The sequence below is a fragment of the Neofelis nebulosa genome, chromosome 14, assembly GCF_028018385.1.
Source record: "Neofelis nebulosa isolate mNeoNeb1 chromosome 14, mNeoNeb1.pri, whole genome shotgun sequence".
NCBI lineage: Eukaryota > Metazoa > Chordata > Mammalia > Carnivora > Felidae > Neofelis > Neofelis nebulosa.
The window spans coordinates 23,089,430-23,110,054 of NC_080795.1; the positions used below are offsets into that span (position 1 = coordinate 23,089,430).

Here is a 20,625-nt window from a genome sequence, read left to right on the forward strand (position 1 = left end):
GGAACTAAAATTAGCCGTCAGTGCAAGAAAGAATGGGAGCTTAGCAATTTGGGCCCACCTAGTGTTGGCATCTGGCCCTCTCTTGTGGAGACAAACTAGAAAAAAAAAATGGTGTGTTCAGCTGCTTGTGTAAAAATGGCCCCAATACCAAGTGACTCTACTCACTCATTTGGAGAAGACCCCTTCTTCTCCAGTTGGATTTTCTCAGGCCCTCTGTGCCCCTGCCCCATGCCTGAGACTTTCAGTCCATTGTGTGCATCTACCACAAGGAGATAGAAAGAGGCAAAAGGGAGCTCCAGTTCTGTTTTGCTACTTGTAAGGGATGGTGAAAAGGATTTTGTATAGCAGAGATAGAGGATAATGGCTAATTTAGGGTTTGCTTTTGCTAGTTTACCCAGCAATTGGCTTCAAGTCCATGGAAACTATAAACGAAAACTGTTCCCAGTTATCTACTGCTGCATAACAAACCATCCCAAACTTAGTGACCAAAAGCAACTCTTGCATCATTTCTCATGATGCTGTTGATGGGTTGAATGGGCATAGCTGGGACAACTTCTGTTTCACATGGTGGTGGCTGGGGTAGTGGTCATCTGAAGCTTTATTGGGCTGGAACATCCAAGATGGCCTGTTCACACAGCTGGTAGTTGATGTTGGCTGTCGGTTCAGAGCTCAGCTAGGGCTTGACCAAATGTGGTCTTTCTGTGTGGCTTGGGATTCTCACAGCATGGTGGCTGGGTTCCAAGAGTGAGAGTCAGAAGAGAGAGTGGCCCAAGAGGGAGGAAGCAGGAGCCTGATCCAGAAGGCTAGGCCTGGAACTGGCCCAGTGTCACTTCCACCAGATTCTATTGATTTAGCAATTACAGGGCCAGCCCAGATCCAAGAAGAGGGGAAATAAACTCTACTTCTCACTAGTGAGAAAGACTTTTTATAGCCATCTTTAATTCACCACTAACACCTAATTATAGCCTTTCCACATAAGACAACATATCCCAGACTGTGCCCGCCCACCTCCATCTTCACAACCTTGGTCCCCTATACAGCTCTTACCAAGGAACCCCACACAAGGCCAACTACCAATGAAGATCAAACCAATACCCTCTGCTTCCTGGCTCTTCCTTTGAAGCAGAAGCCCTATCCTCAGAAGGCAAACAAAAGCAGGCAGAGCGAAGACCACGAGCCTACCAGAACAACAGACAACTTACTGCCAAGGTGGGGAGGAGCTTCCGACAGGGAGCACCTCTGTGGGGCAGCATCTACAGGCTGGGCACCCAATGCCCAGTGGCAGTTGCTCTATCTTCAGAGGTAGCCAGCACACTCCCTAGTGACAGGTCACTGGAGATCACACTGATCTGAATGAGACCTACTAGTTTGCCAGCTCCCATTGGTACTGCCTCCTTTTACTGCACTGACAATGCCCAAGCAGACACCATCTCTGCATGGCGAGTGGGCGGAGATTGCTGACAACAGCATTCTTTCTTCACTAAGTATTGGATACACATTGCCAAATTGTTCTCTAGAAAAGATGTACCAATTTACTGTCCTTGTATCTAGAGTAATAGTATGTGAAGTATTCAGAAGACAATGGACTCAGGCTTTTGCTTGAGAAGCTGTCTAGCCCTTCAAAAGGAAAATGAGGCTGCCCTTCCTGCGTCCTCCTTCTCTTCCCCCCTGACCAAGTCTGTCCAAGGTCACCCGTGACCTCCTGATGCCAGATCTTAAGGGCGTTTTGCTGTCTGTTCCTGCTCCCTCACTTCCTTGCTGTGGCAACCGATACTTTTGCCCATCCCATTCTCCCCTGGCCATCCTTTTCTTGTGACTTCCATTCTTTCTCAGACTTCTGGATGAGCTTTTCTGTCTCAGCCTACTTCTACTTCCCAAGGCTTTGCCTTGACCTTTGCTCTTATTCTACAGGCTCTCTCTGGAGGATCTTGTTAATTTACATACCACTAATTACCACCCATATGCTTATTCTTCAGAAACATCTCTTCCACTTAAATGTCTCTCCTGATGTTTGGTACATTTTCAGTTACCAGTTGAAGATCTTTCTCTGGGTGTCCTGCAGGCATATGAGACTCAACAAGTCTAGGACTGACTTCGTTAACAACTTGCTCTTTTCCTGTATTCCAGTAATGTTTTAGTGAACATTACTGACATTTACCCAGTTTCTTAGGCCAGGGCCCTGGAGTCAGCCTGGATGAAACTCCTCCCCTTTCCCCTTCCATCCATTTGGTCATTAAAGCCTATTGAATCTACCTTCTTTATGCTTCCTGTTCTCCCTCCCTACTGCTACTGCCCTCATTCAGACCCTTATTACCTCAACTCCATTGTAAATAAACTTCATTATCCACCATATGAGACTTCCTGTGCCTCTTCTCTTTCTCGGGTGATATACGAAGAAAAGATATAAAAGGACCATGGTGGTGCTGGTATACTTATAACCAGATAGAACAGAAGGAATAAGCTGCTTTTCCCATACTGGCCAGGAGGGACAGGGTTATTTACAGTTTTTTTCTCCTTACCTTCCAGAAACTTAAACCAACAGAAGCCAAGCCCAGGTTTGGTCTAACATTTCAAAGTCAACTTACCAGCCTTGGTTTCCCTGACTTCTGGGGCTGTGTGTACCTTTCTAGGTCACTGGTAGACTTCTTCTGCCATCTTCTCCTGGTTCCCTGAGGAGTCTAGAGAAAGAGGTGCATCATGAGGTGTGTGGGGAATGTGTAATCCCTTTGTCAGAAATCATTCTCTGACCTGTGGGTCATTCTCACCAACAAGTCCCAAGAGGCGTTAGGAGACACAGATATTTGACTTTGTAGAGAAGACATCTCAAAGGTGATCCTATTGTCTGAGTAGTCCATAGGGGCGTCCTGTAGATGCTCCTAGCCCCAGGTCTCTGAGGTTATTCAGTCTAGGGTAACATTTCTTTGTGTGCATGTTTTACAGCTGTCTTTAAGAAACCAAAATCTCGTGATGCAAAACAGGGCTATGCCTTGTTCATCTTGGCCTCTTTCTCTTCTCAGCACTCATAGTGTCTGGCATGCAGGAGTTGATCAATAATTACTGATTCATTCATTGATTGGCTCTTGGTCAATAATAACTCATGTTTATTGAGTACTTTTTCTGTGCCACATATAGCTCAAAACACTTTACATGTATTGACTCATGAAATTAATCTATTTGGTCCACGTAACAACACTGTCATCCTTTACAGCTGAAGAAGGTGAGGCTTGGAAAAGTTAAGGTAACTTACCTAAATATATATAAGGAGTTAGTGGAAAAGCCAAGAGTTGAGTGTAGGCAGTCTGATCCCCGAATCCTGATTCTTAATCAAACCCAGCACTCCTTTCTTGGTAAAATGTGGCTCAAGATTATAAATCAGTAGTTAGGAAGGGTGTTGGTGGTGAAGGTAGTGGTGTAGAGGGGATGGTAGCTCATAAAGCCTCATCTATCTCAGGGATTCACCACAGAAAAAGGAAACATACAAAATGGATTCCCACATCACCTTAGTTATAGGTTGGCCAGCCCAGATCACCAGACCAAAGGGAGCAGGAATCCAAGGTAGACATTCTTTATAATACTGAAATCTGGGTTGTTAGCCTGAATTTCCTCACGATGCTTCCTATAAGCATTGTGGGAGCAGCAGAAGCTGGAATCAGTTCCTAATGAAGTGTGTCTGTATCTGTTTTCTTGCATTTTTCTCTCAGTATCTCGTTGCCATCTCATCTTCCCAATTGGACTGGAAGCTCTTTGAAGGTAGAGAACTTTTAAGCTTCAGTTGGTTCCCTACAAGACTAACTCCATATCTGCTAATTGATTAATAGGTTGGAATTTGGTTAAGGTTAGAAACCAGAAGGCAAGTTACGTTTAGTGAGACGTGTTCAGGCTAGTGGTCTCTTCTAAGACAGAGGCAGTGGCTGTCATGTACCTGAGCCCTCAAACAACTGTTGCACATTATGTTGTGATGACTGTGGAAGTGACTCTGGTTCCAAGCAAAAACAGAGGTTCTGACCTTTTCTAATACCAGGGATAACCAATGAGCCAAATTCTCCTTGGAGTTCATAGGCCTGGGCTTTTCCTGTAGCTCAGTAATCATCTTGAGTTGGTGAGAGATCTAGTTCCTTCCTCTTCATTCAGAGGATGAGGAAGGACCAGTGACTAAACACCTTTCTGGAAAATTACTACTCATGTAGAAGATTTAGGGGCAGGTTCAAGGAGAAACAGGAGATTTTGACTGCTCATTCCTCAGGCAAAGGGGCAGGCATTTAAAGACTTACCTGCAGGAAAAATAGTCTGTTTTGGTCACAAATGTCTTCTCCAGAACTTCCCATTTCCTTATTCTTTTCCAATGCAGCATGGCTTTCTCACCTACTTCACTCTTGAATTCAAATTTCTGACCCTATTTTCTGCCTCCTTCCACTCACTTAACTAACCAAATCTCTCTTCTTTGGGCTCCCTTGAAAATTTATGAGTAAAGTTTGAAAGAAAATCAGACCAAGATTGTTTCCATCTCTACCCACCTCCGTTGTAAAAATCAGAAATTCCTTTACAGTTAAAATCCTCTCAGGATAACAAAAACTGGGAAATGGCCTCTGGTCTTCTGGTTTTATAGAAATCCCTGAGGACGGTTGACCAATCTACTGCCGAAGTTTCTTGTTATGTGTGCTGAAGGAAAAGAGGCTTTTAAAAATATACTAATTGGGATCCCTGGAAACTTTTTACTTTTTCTCCTAGGTAGTTTTATGACTCATTCAGGACAGCTTTGTGGTTCATCAGACCCTTGAAACTGAAGACACGAAAGGATTAAACAAAACCAAACAAAACAGTACAACCTTCACAAACCTGAGACCAATCTATGACATTTGGGAGACTGTTAGTTACTTAAGCTTCATTGTTTACATTGAAAGTCAGAACCAGCACATGATTATAACGAGCCTTGCCCCTGGGAAGTAGTCAAGGCAGATATCTTAGTTTGTCTCACTAAACAGTGATTCTTCTCCGATGACCACCTTACCCTGCTCCATAAGGGTAAAGAAGGGCAGCCATATTTGTACATTGTGGGCCAGAGGTGAACACCTGGTTTAAGGTTGTGCAGTCATGGGTTCCTTCCTATGATTTGAGGAATGAAATCAAAAGAGAGATTCATTGTTTCTTCAGATGGCTGTAAACTCGGGATCTATTGATAGCCATGTTCTCTGATATGTGTACTTGAGAAGCAGGAGCTAATGTGAGGAAAGATGATTCAGACATTCAGAGAGAGGAGGGGAATTGAGAGACAGGGAGAAAGAGCACTTCCTGGTTTCCCCACAGTTTCTACTTCCTGGCTCCACTTTGTGTCTGCATTTCTGCCCTTAGGTTCTGTGAAACACCCCTGTACCTTTAAAACAAGTTTCCCATTGCTGGTTTGAGTAGGTTTCTATAACATACAAGCAACAGATTGATTCAACTCATTCAAATTGATTGAGTGGTATTTTGCTTACAGACGTTTGATAAAAAATCCACACATTAGATACCAAATTTGAATATAAGCATACCACTAGTAATAGAGGTATGAATAGTAATATAAATTTAGAGCTGTAATGTCTTAGGGGACATCATTTTATAGATGTGGAAACTGAGGCTCAGGAAGTCTATATCCCTTGCCAGGGTCATATCTGTGGCTGAACCAGGTCTCTAGATGCTTGACTCCTAGGCCACAGCTCTTTCTGTAATACCCACTAACTCTGATTGAAAGATTGTATTTACTTTCACAACTTGTGCACTTTAAAAAATTGTCCAGAGGCACCCGTGTGGCTCAGTTGGTTAAGCATCCGACCCTTCGATTTGGCTCTGGTCATGATCTTGCAGCTTTCTGGGTTTGAGCCCCACATTGGACTCTGCACTGGCAGTGTGGAGACTGCTTGGGATTCTCTCTCTCCCCCTCTCTCTCCCCCTCACCCTCCCCCTCCCCCTCCCCCACTTGCGCTGTCTCTGTCTCTCACAAAATAAAGAAATAAACTTAAAAAAAATAGGCCACAGACTCTTGCATATTCTCACCCCTATTGGTTTGGATGAAAAGCTGAAACTTGGAGACGTTAAATGACTTCAACGAGGCCACACATTAACAGAAGTGGAACTAGAAGTTTCCTCTCAGGCAGGAGAGTCCATCTAATAGGCCAGACTTCTCTGTCCATGCATCCAGGGTACTGCTGATCCAGTTAGACTGGCAAATCCATCATGGCAGGGTTTTTAGGGTCATTCCTCTATTCAATAAATATTTACATTTTATTTATTTCTTTTTTTTTCTTTTTCTTTTTTTTTTTTTTTTAATTTATTTTTGGGACAGAGAGAGAGACAGAGCATGAACGGGGGAGGGGCAGAGAGAGAGGGAGACACAGAATCGGAAACAGGCTCCAGGCTCCGAGCCATCGGCCCAGAGCCTGACGTGGGGCTCAAACTCACGGACCGCGAGATCGTAACCTGGCTGAAGTCGGCCGCTTAACCGACTGCGCCACCCAGGCGCCCCAATATTTACATTTTAAAGTGGGCAGTCCTCCCAGGCCAGGAGACACGATGAGGAGTCAGTTCAGGTGGTCTGCCTCCTAAGTGCAGGGGGACTTAAAAAGCTTCTTCATCTGTGTATGCATATTTGAGGCTGGGGGTGGGGCTGAGGGTGGGGCTGTCAGTGGCCGTGGGAGGTGGAGGTGAGCTAAGGTACGCTACTAGAGTGAAAGCAGACGATAGCTTTTTGATAGTGTCACCTGAATACAGCACGCTGCCCGAAGCATGTGAGATGAGCACGGGAAGGAGTGAGTGACCGTCGGGGACAAGCAGGTGAGCAACTAGCTCCAGTTGTGGGAACAAAATGCTCCACGCTCTGTGCTCATTTCCTTGTCAGTCTTTCCCTCCAGCTAGAATGTGGGTCCTTTAGGGGGAAGTAGTTTCATTTGTTTATTTATTTTCTGCATTCCCAGCATACATCAGAGCGCGCTGGGACTCCAAAGGAGCTTTCAGTTATGTTAAGAGGTTAGAGCATAGAGGAGAGCTTCCCCGGCCGAGATAATTTTTACATGAGTCTTGGCAAGGTGAGATTGAACTCAGGTGCTGTCTGCCAGAAACAGACAGTGGGTTTGACAGAATCTAGGAAAGTCTTTGCTTTGAACCATATATTACAAGGTCCCTCCTCATAAGACACGTATCTGTGATTATGGAAATGCAGGAACGTATCTGGGAGTGGGGATTGGAATTAAATCTGCTAGCTTAGGGAAGGGGTATTAATGCAGAAATGGGAAGATGGGGAGCAGGATAGTGGGTCTCTATGGGTCCAAAGTCCTCTGAAATGAGGGGTTTTGTGGACTCACCACGCTTTGGATTAAGAAATGCCACAGTCGGGGCACCTGGGTGGCTCAGTCTGTTAAGCATCAGAATCTTGATTTTGGCTCAGGTCACGATCTCATGGTTCATCAGATGGAGCCCCGCATCAGTCTCTGCGCTGGCGGCACGGGGCCTACTTGGGATTCTCTCTCTCCCTCTCTCTCTCTGTTCCTCCCTGGCTCGTGCTCTCTCTCTCTCAAAATAAATAAACATTAAAAAAATAAAAATATTAAAAAGGGGAAAGAAATGCCACAGTCCCTCTGGGGCTGAAGGTACTATAATATTATCAATATTATCAATGGGAATGCCATATATTATCACGAGTGACTAGCTCTGTGTCATGTTAAGCAGTGAGATTTAAAATTTCTTTCTTTAACAGGCTTATCTATCCCTTTGGTACCTTATTCATTTATCCATTTTTGCATGTATTCAATGTATCATTTATACATTTATACATTTATCGTACCTGTATCACAGTGGGGTAAGTTAGGGGAAACTCGAAGACAAATTCATATATGATTTTGCCACTAATGACTTCTTATCTCTGTGTGCAAAACTGTTAGGTTTTTTTCCTTTCTCTTTCTTTCTTTCTTTCTTTCTTTCTTTCTTTCTTTCTTTCTTTCTTTCTTTCTTAAATTTTTTAAATGTTTATTCTTTTTTGAGAGAGAGAGAGAGAAAGAGAGCACACACAAGTGGGGGAGGGACAGAGAGAGGGGAACAGAATATCCGAAGCAGGTTCCACACTGACACCAGAGAGCCCGACTTGGGCACGAACCCATCAACTGTGGGATCATGACCTGATCCAAAGTCGAGTCACCCAGACGCCCAAAACTGGTAGGTTTTCTATCATCCTTGGCCACAATGATGACAAGTAGCCTTTGGACATGAAAAGGTACAGAACACACCAAGTAGCTGCAGTGATAACTCACCTGCAGTGGGAATAAACACCAACCAATTGGTCTGGACCACATCTGCAAGGTCACTAGGAGTTCTGAAAACTTCTGTATAATACATTAAGGTTTTCATTCATCTATTTTTATTTTGTGGTGCAGGAATTTGGTTGAAGCTATCAACAGCAACAACAGAACTCACTACAGAGAATGTCTGCTGGGGAGAAGAATGCCAGAAGAACCCAGATACATCACCTCAGGAAGGGGAGGAATAATACCCTTGTCACAGCCTGATTGGTGGTGTCTCACCATCGACCTTTGGCAAGTTGTGCTGGAAAGGGATGGTCAGAGTTCCAAAGTGCAATATTATATTTCCAATTAAAATGTAAAAACAAACCTTTTTCATAAAGCACATTGGCCTCCGCGCTGGGAAGTGACTACAAAGCCCCTCGCTGATTGAGAAAAGCTGAAAGCAGACACTGTAATTGATAAAGGAGATAAGTCAATCTGTGTCCTTTAAAGAATAATGAGTTCCATTTTTCATCAAAAAGATCTCCTTGTGCCGAAGAAACATTCTTTCAATAAATCTACTTAATGGCTTCCCCTCCAATGATCTATAACACTGCGCTTTGGAAGGAGCTTGGAGCATCCTAGCGGGTTCCTGCAGGCGGCTGCCGGCCACCCAACATTTGCATTGCTAATCTAACCCAAAGAAAACCCAAAGGGTTCCCCCCAGGCAGGGCTGCGGTTCTGGGCCAAACATCTGGAGGCTTTCCTGGGCTCTTCAGGCAGGTAGGTGGGATGGAATTTTGAAATAAATATCCCCCCACTAAACTTGAGGTCCTCTGCGAACGTACCTCTCCCGCGCCCACCACCACGGCTCTGCTGTGTCAGGGATACCTCAGCCGTGAGGATGGCTCACGTCAGAGAGCTCAAGAGTTAAATGTTTCAGATATTTGGGTTGTGAGAACTGATTAGCTCGTTTGTTCCCTGGGCTCATCACTCCCCTACAGCCTTGACGGCCTTGGTGTTGTTCTGACCGTGGGCTGCAGGAGGTAGCCCGTGTTTATTGTGTTTGGTAAACTGAAGATCCACTTTAAAGCCCCTGCCCGAAGTGGTGCTGCGTACGGGCCGGTTCCCCACCCGGTTGAGGGCCTAAGCCTCAGGTGGTAAAAGGCAGAGCAGAAGAAACAGCCTGTCCCCTTCGAAGGCAATGATTCAGGGCTCTCCGCATCCTGGCGCGAGGCAGCAGGACGTATCGTTCAGCTTGGCTTACCTTGTGAACCCCAACTTTACAAATGCGCTGATCTCCACCAGGACCCAGCTTTATGTAATGAAACCTATTTCCTCCGAGGGCACCGGCCCTCCCAACACTGGCGGACTTCCCCACATGGGAATCATTAAAAACAACCTTCGAGTTATTTCCTTATGTTGCTGTTTGTTTATCCTCCAGTCGCGTGTGAGTCAGCCAGATCATGATTTGTGGTGGTTTTGCTTATGAAATCTTACATAATCATATTCCTATTGTCACGTTGGGTCGAGCAGTTAGGCCATATAGTGTTTTCTCATTGCACAACGTCTGTGAATCAATAAGGAGAAAGGCTGAACAATGAGATGACGTTGGCTGGTCAGGAACCCAGCTCCTCGTCACCCAGGAGGCCGCTCTGCAGTTTCACAGATACAGCTGGTGGCGCAGGAGCCGGGACACCCTCTAAAGCCACCGTGGCGCAGGATGACTGGGCTGGGTGGCGGCCTTTGGGATGGGTCTCACCGAGGTGATGTTTAAGAGATGAGAGCCAGGGAACGAAAGAACAACAATGACAACACTTCACACAGAAACCGACCAATTTTTTTACTGCATTCGGTACACGCTGGATTCCAACATGCTGGTCCAGAGCGTGGCTGGCTACAAGCTGGCAAGACTCTTACGGCTCCTCCGACAGGCTTTCCCTTCCCCGCCATGTACATTATTTATTTTGATCCTACTCACTGTCCCAAGTCCAGAGGCAGTTATTAAAAACGCTCTCGATGCAAACAGTGAGTGGCTATGACACACGGATGAGGGTGGGTGCGACTTCCACAACGGAACGTGGAATCTGGAGAAATGGTCAGTGGAGGCAAGACGCCTCCTTAGTGGCTAATAGTATTATGGAGCTCAAAACCCACAACTGTTTTTTTCTTGTTTTTGTTTTTTAATTCCTGGAGTATATTGAAACTAGTTGTTCCTAACACGATTTCATATGGTAAATAAAATATCTGACCTGATTTAAACCTTGTTTGTTTGCATACATCTTTGAGGCGTGCACCTCAAAGTCATTCGTATTGATACAGGATGAAGATTATAAATATCTGCATAAAAAGAGAAACGGTGTGACTCTATATGAAGACAACGACCATCACATTCCACAGCACATCATTGGTTAATCTTTGAATCGTCAAGCATTATTTAAAACGAGAGAGAGAGAGAGAGAGAGAGAGAGAGAGAGAGAATATAACTGAACACAAGCTCCACGACAAAACAATCATAACAACGGAACCAAACCCAATTTCTCTATTAATCATTTAAAATTTTTACCTCTGTTTCTAACACTTTTCATTAATTGTTATTTCAAGCTCCAGTAGCAGGATCAGATTTCTCCTGCCTCCGGGCAAGTGAGTTATGATCTGATCTCAAGTTCCGAGGGAAATGCTCAAAGTTTTATTTTTCCCCAGTTGAATAAACAGTACTATGTATATTATCTCTTGTGTTAGAATAGTGTTGTCTTCACATAAGACTCAAATAATGGTATTAGTCATTCATTTCCTTGAACACAGACACCCTCATGCGTGCTGACAGGTTTATAAGGATGTGGTGGCAGCCGTGGTTCTGGGAGCTGCTAGATGACCGACTTTGATTTCTTGCAGTCCTGAGCGATGGAGCCCGGGTGTGTCTGGTTATTGTCCGCTTTCTCTCCCAGATGCTGGGCTTGTCTGGAAGATTAATACATTAACAAGAGCTGAAGGTCCAGGGTTGCACGTCTTCAGACATGTTTATTAGCAGATGGCACACAGGATTCAAAGGTCACCACAAAAGTGACATTTTAAAGTGAAACAACAATATTTATGTTCAGATAGTCTACTGATGAGATCATGTGGAAATGGTTTTGATTAAATTAGCTTATAAATGGTTGCCAATCTATTGACAACAGAAAATACCGCGTCTGTTTACCAAATGCTTTCTTCTCACGCTCTCACCTCTTACATATTAATGACCAAATGCTGTTTTGGGGCTATGCTTATTTAACCGGAGGATCGATGTATCTGTTTTTCACTTCCTGGGTTATCGGTTTGTTTTCATTCTAAAAAACGTTATCTCCTATGGGCGTTTTGAAATCTCACCTGCGATTTTTAGGGCTTGGAAAGAATTCGGATTCCTCTATGTAAATGCAATTGCTTTCAATTTCTTTAGTATAAATTGGGCCTCTGGAGAGACCTAAAATTCAGTCGCTCAGGTGAGACCTGACATTCGATATCATAAAAAAGAACTATGCACTCGATTTCAGAAATTCTTGCTACAGCTACATTCTTGCCTTTGCAGTCCTTGGGAGCCACACTTTTGTGGCAACGGGTGCTTGTGTTTCTAGAACAACGTGGAAAACAAAATGCGGTCAAGGGGAGGGGATACCTCTTCTGGACTTCTTTTTCTTTTCTCTCTCTTGCGCCCACAACTTAGCAGGAGTGTGAGCGCAAGTTTGTATGTCAGAAAAGGTTTAGACAGAAGAAACCTCAACAGTATGAAGTAAAAACAGTATTTTAAAAGTTGTGCAAGTCTCTATAGTCAATAAAACTCACATAAATATTTACAAAAAAGGCATTGAAATGGAGAAAAAAATGATCAATTAGTAGATTAAAACTTTCACATATGTACTAGAGGAAATGAAAATGACCATATATATATCGTTTCTCATTTATTTACATTTAACTGTAATATGAATAATTTTATAAGATATAGATATTATTGTCTTGAGGGTTTTTTTTACCTTATTGTTATCTATATCTTATTTTTTTGTACAATTGCAAAATTAGAAATGTAAGAATATAGCAGAAGATTTACTCACTTTTCAAGAGAACCTTTTTCAATATTCATTGCCCCTTCCATTGGGTCCAGTCCTTGTTCAGAAAATTGTTTCAAGGCACTTAAAGCTGCCTAAAAATGAAAACAAACACACAAACAAGGAGATCCATTCATTGACTTTAATATTAATAAACAGGTAATTGTAAAAGAAAGCTGAGATGTATAGTAAAGAGTATAATTTTCACTGGTCTAAATAAATGCTTTTTTTGCATCATTTAGCAAAATTACATTTGAAAGGCTGTATTATCACGAAGCAATTGTATGCTATGAGGGCCTTATTTCTGTGGCGAAGTGGGAGGAGGTGGGGAGGAGAATCTCCAAAGTTTCATGCCTTAGCCCCCATCCATAATTTTGTAAAATCACAGAGTTTTTATCTGCAAATGTAGAAGCACCTAGTATAAGCCTATTATAGTTTGACATATAAATATATATATACACATATATATAAATACATATATAAATATAATGTATTATATTTTGACTATAATAACATTTTCTCCTCACATTACTGAAACTACACATTCCCTTCCTTCAGACAATGCAACATCAGATTTTCCCAAGTTAGGTACTCTTTCCAAAGTTAGCATAAAGGTATTGTTCCATTTTATAGCTATCCCCAACCAAGTCACAGGATGTGAGCAGAGAAATTGGCCCAAGACACTCATGCATACAAAGGGGATGGTACGATGGTATTCTGTGAGGAGAGGGAAAACGTGCACTCTTTGGGGCCCCGGGGAGGCAGGCCTGGCCACAGCAGAGCCTCCCGAGGTGTTGATATGCCCGTCTTGCGTGGGATGCTGAAGGGTGTTGACAGGCTGGCTGAGCCTCGCTGGATAGCTGGGAGGCACCAAAAATGTGATGCTGATAAGATCTACATAACTTGTTGACACTCTTGTGCACGTTCCAAATTGTTATTTCTTTGAATAAGAATTTGGTTCTCCTTCCCCTCCCCCATCCCCCACCCCCTTAAAGCTCCATTAGAAGGGCTTTGTTGAGTCTGAGATAGGTGTGAGCGGCCAGCGTTGTTTGAATCCTGGAGATCCCACTGGGTCACACTTTGGTCATCTGTATCCTCTCAACTACCTTGGAAAAAGGGCTAACTCTTGCAGTTTCCCAAACTTTTATCTGCCAAAGGCCCCTTTTGGGTAGCTGACTGTGTGATCCCTTGCAAATTTCATTATTTGTAACATATTTTTTGGTTTTCCTTTTTAAATTAATAGACTTAATTTTTTTAAGAGTAGTTTTAGGTTTCCAGGAAAATTGAGCAGGGATGTCGGTGTCCCCCCCCCCCCCCCCCCCCCCAACTCCTGGTCTTGGCCCACGCTCGTACTACGTGTACAGCAGCTGGCACAGGCTGACATGACAGGTAAGCAGTACTTTCAGTTGGGTAGAAGCAGTGTGGCTATTTCATTGCGGTACTATTGCTGGTTGAATTGTGTCCCCCCCACTACTCCCCAAATCTATATGTTGAAGTCCTAACCCCCAATACCTCAGATGTGGCCGTATTTGAAAACAGGGACATTGCAGATCTAAGTAAGATGAAGTCCTACTGGAATAGAATGGGCCCAGAGCCAATATGTCTAATGTCCTTATAATAAGGGGAACTTAGGATGTAGACACACACACACACACACACACACACACACACACACACACACGGGGAGAACAGCCTGTGGAGAGGAAGGCAGAGATTGAAGTGATAGAACAGAAGCCAAGGGACGTCACCGATTGCCAGCAAACTGCCAGATGCTATGGAGAGGCCTTGGAACAGATTCTCCCTCACACCCTCAGAGGGAACCAAAACTGCCAGCACCTTGACTCTGGACTCCCAGCCTCCAGAACTGTGACAAGATATATTTCTGTTTATTAAACCACTCAGTTTGTGGCATTTTGCTATGAGAACTCTAACAAACTAAAATAGGTCCATCGTAATGCCTCCTTAAGGACAGTAGAACCTCCTTTTCCTTTCTGTGATGTTTCTTTTTATTATATTTTTATTATAAAAATAATTTTCATTATAGGAAAATCATAAGAGGTACAAGCAAAAACAGTGTGAAAATATTCACAGGCCCATCCACCATTTACTACTTGGTCTAATGTCTTTCCCTTTACTTTTCTATCCCTTCCCCATATGTACAAACTTTCACCTGGATCATATCTTCACACCATTTTATAACCTGCTCTTTTCATTAAATGTGAGCAGTTTTCCATATCAATAAAAACACTTCAGTAGCATTATTTTGCGTGACTGCTCAGTATATTGACTTTAGAGGTCCTTCTATATTCAGCCAATCCCTACTGTTGGACATTTAGGACACTCCCAAATTTAAGTGATTATTAACACTGCATCCAGATTTCAAATAGTTAAATTTTTGCATACCATCTCAATAACTTCCTTATGATAGATTCCTAGAAATTGAATTTCTGGGCCAAAAAGCATGAATATTTTTAGATCTGACATGAGCTTTTTCACCTCCCTCAGAGAGGTTGTGACCACAGTAGTAATGTGAGGAGCTGATGTTTCTTTAGGTGCTTTTGGAATTAATCTCTCAGAACCACTTTGTGGGTCATTAGAGCCAACCAGTTTTGTCATTTTATGGCCCCACCTTAGTTTTCATTTGTCCATCCTGACCATTTACCTTATTCACTAGATCTGGCTTTGAGTGAAGTTTGGTTGCTTTCAAAAATTAAATTGAGCCTCAAAAGACCCAGATTTGGACAATTCCCCTCCCCCAAAAGAAACCTGCAGAGGGATTTGGCTCTCATTTAAAATCACTTGGGTAATCTCTGAGGTCCTTCTAAATCCTGCAATGCTGGGTTGTGCTGGACAGCCTTCCCAGGTGACTACCCTGGGAAAAGTCCTGTGGGTGTGCACATTCTCATGGGCTTGTTACATGAACCTGAGCTCTGGAGTCCTGCCTTACATATGCATGTACTGGGTGAGGCATGAGGCCCACTCACTGCAAAGCTCTAAAGAGCAGTCCATGCCTGATCTTTCCAGATAGCCCAACTACATTGGTGGGGCGGAGTGGGGGGGAGCACTAACGAACTTACAGGTCTTTGTATATTCAACAATTTTGAACAAATGAACACCTATTCTTTTTTTTAAATAATTTTTTTTAAATGTCTATTTTTGAGAGAGGGAGAGAGAGGGTGCATGGGCATACGAGCAGGGAGGGGCAGAGGGAGAAGGTGAGAGAAAATCTGAAGGGGCTTCCGCACTGTCAGTGCAGAGCCTAATGCGGGGCTCAATCTCATAAACTGCAAGATCATGACCTGAGCCAAAATCAAGAGCCAGGCGCTTAAGTGACTGAGCCCCTCAGGAGCACCTTTTTTAAAATAAAAAAAAAGTTAAATAACTATTCTTTTTTTCTGATCCATTAGTATGTGGATTATTGTCAGGAATGCCAATTTTTATCAATTGCTTCCCACATGAACTATTGTGGAAAGCTCTTTAGTGCCTGTAAATTTAAATCAGCAATGTCATATTGCTGAATGAGACACAAGAGAACCCCAGGGCTCCCTGGTCCCAAAAATGACAACCAAAAATGACTTTTAAAAATTTAAAAAACAACTTTAAAAAGTCATTTGTAGGCTAATTGCAGCCCATTTTACTAGTTGTCGTTGGAATACTTGTTGCCTGAATACCAAGAACCAAATGTCTTGCTACACCAAGTCCAGGACCCCGTGACACCTGCTCTCTTCTATCCAACATATGAGATGCAGGCCAGGTCTCAGAGAGCAGGTTCAGTGTTTTGGCTCTTGCAAAATCTCCTGGATGATTTTATCAACATGTCGGGCAGGTCTCTGTGCACTTTCAAAATGCCTGTCGTCACACAAAGAATGTCCTGCAGGCTGGAAGGGCGGCGTGCTCTTTCACTCAATGCCATGAACGGATTTTCAGAATTCTTGTGTGGCTGCTTCCCTCCAAAGGTATGCTTAAAGGCTTCCAAACAATATTCCCTTATTTATCTGATGAGATAATTTCAACCCACAACTTATTGATAATCCTGAATACAATTGCTTATAAATAGGAGAGGACTTCTTGCTAATTTATAAAAGACAATGAAGACGATTTATCTTCTCTGTAAACAGTAATAGCTACCATTTGATGAGCATCACCCTGCCATAGTCATGAAACCAGGCCATTTACCTGAGTGGCCTCAGGTGTTCCCACAGCCCTACAGGTAGGTCCTACCCATGAGGAATTCAGTAACCTATTCAAAGGTCACACAGCTAGTAAGTGGCAGAGCATGGATTTGAACCCAGTGCACATTCTTGACCAGATCACTTTATTTCCTTCACACCTAAGCCAATTTCAGCATGACTTTTTTCAACATTATCATTTCCAGATCACTCTTATTCCCTCCTCCATACTCATTCTATTAATTATTCCCCCACAATAATTACTGGAGGTAAGCTCATACAATTATCTCCATTTTCTAGACAAGGGATTTATTATCTTGTGTGTTGACTTCTGAGGCTCTGTTCAGTGCTTCTGTAACAAGTGTAGATTGGGCTAAAATTGAATTGCTACGGTACTTATTTTGTCACTTGAATTACCCAACGGCTCCCAAACAAGGTGGTTCAATTCTCCATTTCTCAACATTCTAAGGGTACCAAGTCTTGATCATTTATTCATCTCCCCTCTGTTGTTCTGAGAAGAGTTCATTCCTCACCCGCCAGGGGTTGCTGGCCAGAGGGAAAATCAAGCTGCACGGTTTGCCTGGGACTGTGGCATGCAGGATGCTGCAGCAAGGGGAGGGGCTGGGATGCTGGGATTGGGAAGATGAACGGACAGGGAAAGGACGGAGGGCGTGGCTGTGATTTATAGAGAGTGATAAGCTAAGTACCTTTAGGAAAGCAGAGATGGGCAGGGGCTGCCCACCAGGTGCATCCGCCCACAGGTATGAATGGAACACCGGCCCTGGCTGCCTCATCTCTCACTTGTCATGAGCTCGGCTGGGGAGCTGCCACCCTACCCCCAGTTCATCAACCACCACTTTCCCAGAAAGGATACTTTGCAGATTAAAAAATTCCATCTGTGAGATGGGTGTGCTTCACTTTCCACAGCAAAGTGGCTACAAAAATAGGATAATGCAGCAATGTCCAAAATAGCCATATTACATTTAGCAAGACTCAATCATCAGTCATTTCAAAGAAGAATGTATAATGGAATGGCTTTGCCAACAAATGCTAACATTTAATGGTCCACCAAGACATGTTACTTTGCACATCCAAATCTGTCCAGAAGATGGTAAAATCAACAAAATCTCCATGTTTCAACCATTCCAACTGAATAAATTGTACTTACTAGAGGCCAGTTATTTAAAACAATTAAGACTATATTATAAAAATGCTACCTGATATTAAAGGACACTGGAGTGAGGGAAAAGTCGAATAACTCATTTGGAGAGACATTTGCAGCCTGCTCAAGGCACAAGTTCTACATTGTCTACTACTGAGAGGGTAAATAGATAACGAGAGGCTCAGCTCCTACTGTCTGCAGTTCACCCCCTCAGCCTGGACGGTTTGCTGTGTGATAAATGTAAACTAATGTTGGGGAGTCGTGGGAAGGAGGTAAATCTGGGTTCCTTAATGAGGAACATCCTGAACGATGATTAAACCCAAGTTGTATAACTTCCCATACACTGTGGATTTGAGAATTTCAAAGTACCCAGAACACAAGTACCCAGAACCCTCCATACAGCTTCAGCCATAAACAAACAGACAACTGAACAATTTCATTTCCAAGGTCAGAAAATGTTTCCTACCAAATAAAAACAAACTCACTCAGCATTCAAGTGTGTGTTACTACGGTCTGACCAAGGGGAATCTTAAACTTTAGCTTTATGACAATTTCCATGTTTTGAGATTCTAAGAAAAGAGGAAAGAAAAGAAAAGAAAAAAGAAAAAAATCGGTACCTTCGAGGCAATTCACGTAGCTTGGTTTGAAAGGAGAAAAATTAAAGAAGCATTTTAAGACATGGATAACATTTCTTTTCCTTATTCTTGTCTTTTCAGCTCAACACTTGTTCGTGTGTGTGTGTGTGTGTGTGTGTGTGTGTGTGTGTGTTTCCCTTAAAAGAAAGCATCTACACAGATACGTAGAAATATTTTTGTCCCCAAAAGATTTTACAACTGTTTTGTGAGGAAAGCCCCACAGGTTCTTGAACAGATGTCGCTACCATTTCATGTATCACTTGTTTTGTGCGTAGTTATAGCAATACCAGAAACAAGATGCCAGTAAGATACTTTCCATGCCTGTTTGTTGGTCTTGGTTTGCACGCATGCATGCGCTTGTGTGTGTGTGTGTGTGTGTGTGTGTGTGTGTGTCTGCAGAATGGAGGTGAGTCTTCCCAGCCATTTCTGCAATTTCTAACTTTCCTCTTGTCAATCAGAAATTAGCAAATTGTGTTGAAACCAGTGCCTATTCCTCCTGCTTCCTTTTTCAGGAATCAAACGCAACAGTATTAAAGAATTTTTTGAGACACAACAATGGTCTTCACTGGCAAAATGTGAATTTTAACTCATCCCTTTATGACACACAGTTCTTCTCATCTTTAAACACAATGCCCAATGGATACTTTTATTTCTTTTTTTCCCCATTTCACACTTTTCCCACCGGTTTTATGTTCTGAATCCCAGAAACAGACAGGATGTTCCCATTAAAGTCAATGGCAACCACACATGCCCGAATGTGGCCTTCATTTTTAAGCAAGTGCCCAAGGTTTGTTTTGTTTGCCTTTTCCCCCTGAGGCGCTTGTTCATGTGGAACTCTTCCTGGGAGCCACTCTCACTGCTAGATTCATTTCAGAATGCACACCGTGATCATATGTGCAGCTCACTAAATCAGGCTTCTTAAATGAGAAAACAATAGGCTTCAACAGCAACCGCCCTCACTTGTAGTTGAGGGCTCTCCTAACTTCTTGTCTCAACAATCTTTGAGACTGGCTCCCTATTAAATCATTTCAGTGACTGCAAACCAGCAGGTTCTTCAGTAAGCTTAGGGCTTATTGCCCAAAGAACGTGAATTTTAATGTTCCTGAGTTATCATTTTCTTGCTTTGAAAGGTCTATAACAAAATGCCAACTCTCTCTTTCTATAAAACAAAAGAAACCCAAAAGAGAAAATTGTATTTCTAAATTTTGTCATATTACGATAAGATCCTCAGTCTATCACATTTCAGATGAATCAGTGATAGGACTTTAAAAATAAAATGATAAAGGATTATATTGAGCTTTAACTAAACCATTTGCTGCCCTGATTCTAACAATTTCATATAGCCTGCACTTACCATTTATGCTCACATAAACCTATTGGTTCATATAATTTCCGTAAAATTCATACTTTATAAATGGCTTACTGTTGGAACAAAGGGATGTCAGCCTGCTAAGGTAATGGCTACTCATCATCAAAAAATAAAATAATAAAATAAAATAAAATAAAATAAAATAAAATAAAATAAAAAGAGGTCCGGCAGCGGTGTGAAGGCATGCATATTTTAGACAGACTACTAAAGCAGAGAATAGGAATTTGACTCTAGAATTTGGGGAATTAGTACAAACTTTGGCACTGAAACTACAGACTTAGGCATCATCTATATTCTGTGGTCAGGCTCCTACATTGGGTAATCCATGTAGCTGCTCATCTTGACAATGATAGAGTCAAATTTAAGTGGGATTAACGATGCAGAGGAATGTTTTGAGTGTGTTTAGAACAAATTTTAGCAGTGGCATCCATGCTGCCAGCTCTTACTCCAACCATACTGTTTCTGTTCTACCAACACCATTCCTTCAAAAATTCCTGTGTTGTCCTTTATTTCATTACTGTTGATTCAACAAAAAATCCCCTTTGTAATGGTGTGTTACCCAAACATGATGTTGGGCACAAAACCAAGTGTCCAAGAATGGCAGCAGCATCACTCTGTGCTTGGCAGGATAATGTCCCCCCCCCCCCACCAAAGTGTCTATGTCCTGATCTCCAGGATGTGCATATGTTACCTCATAAGGCAAAAGTGATTTTGCAGATAAGACTGAGGTATAAACATTGAGATGTGGAGATTATCTTGGATTATCCAAGTGGGTCCAATCTAATCACATGAGTCCTTAATATCAGAGAATCTTTCCCGAATTTGGTGAGAGAGAAAGACAGGGCTGGGGAAAATGGTCAGAGTAATGTTGTTAGTTTTGAAGACAGAGAAAGGAAGACACAAGCCAAGAAATGGAGGTGGGCTCCAGAAGCTGGAAAAGCCAAGAAGACCAATTTGCACCT

At 42.7% G+C, this 20,625-nt stretch overlaps 1 protein-coding gene across 13 annotated transcripts in view; it reads right to left on the reverse strand.

Moving 5' to 3' along the window:
* Positions 1 to 10,064: 10,064 nt before the first annotated feature.
* STAU2 (staufen double-stranded RNA binding protein 2) overlaps positions 10,065 to 20,625 on the reverse strand; it is a 309,584-nt gene continuing 299,023 nt past the window's right edge. For all 13 annotated transcript variants that reach the window (XM_058699866.1, XM_058699864.1, XM_058699865.1 and 10 more), the window contains 2 exons: positions 12,335 to 12,423; positions 10,065 to 11,207 (listed from right to left, as the gene is read on the reverse strand). In XM_058699866.1, the coding sequence (XP_058555849.1) occupies positions 11,114 to 11,207; positions 12,335 to 12,423 (183 nt within the window). In that variant the 3' untranslated portion in view covers positions 10,065 to 11,113. The remainder of the gene's footprint in view (positions 11,208 to 12,334; positions 12,424 to 20,625) is intronic.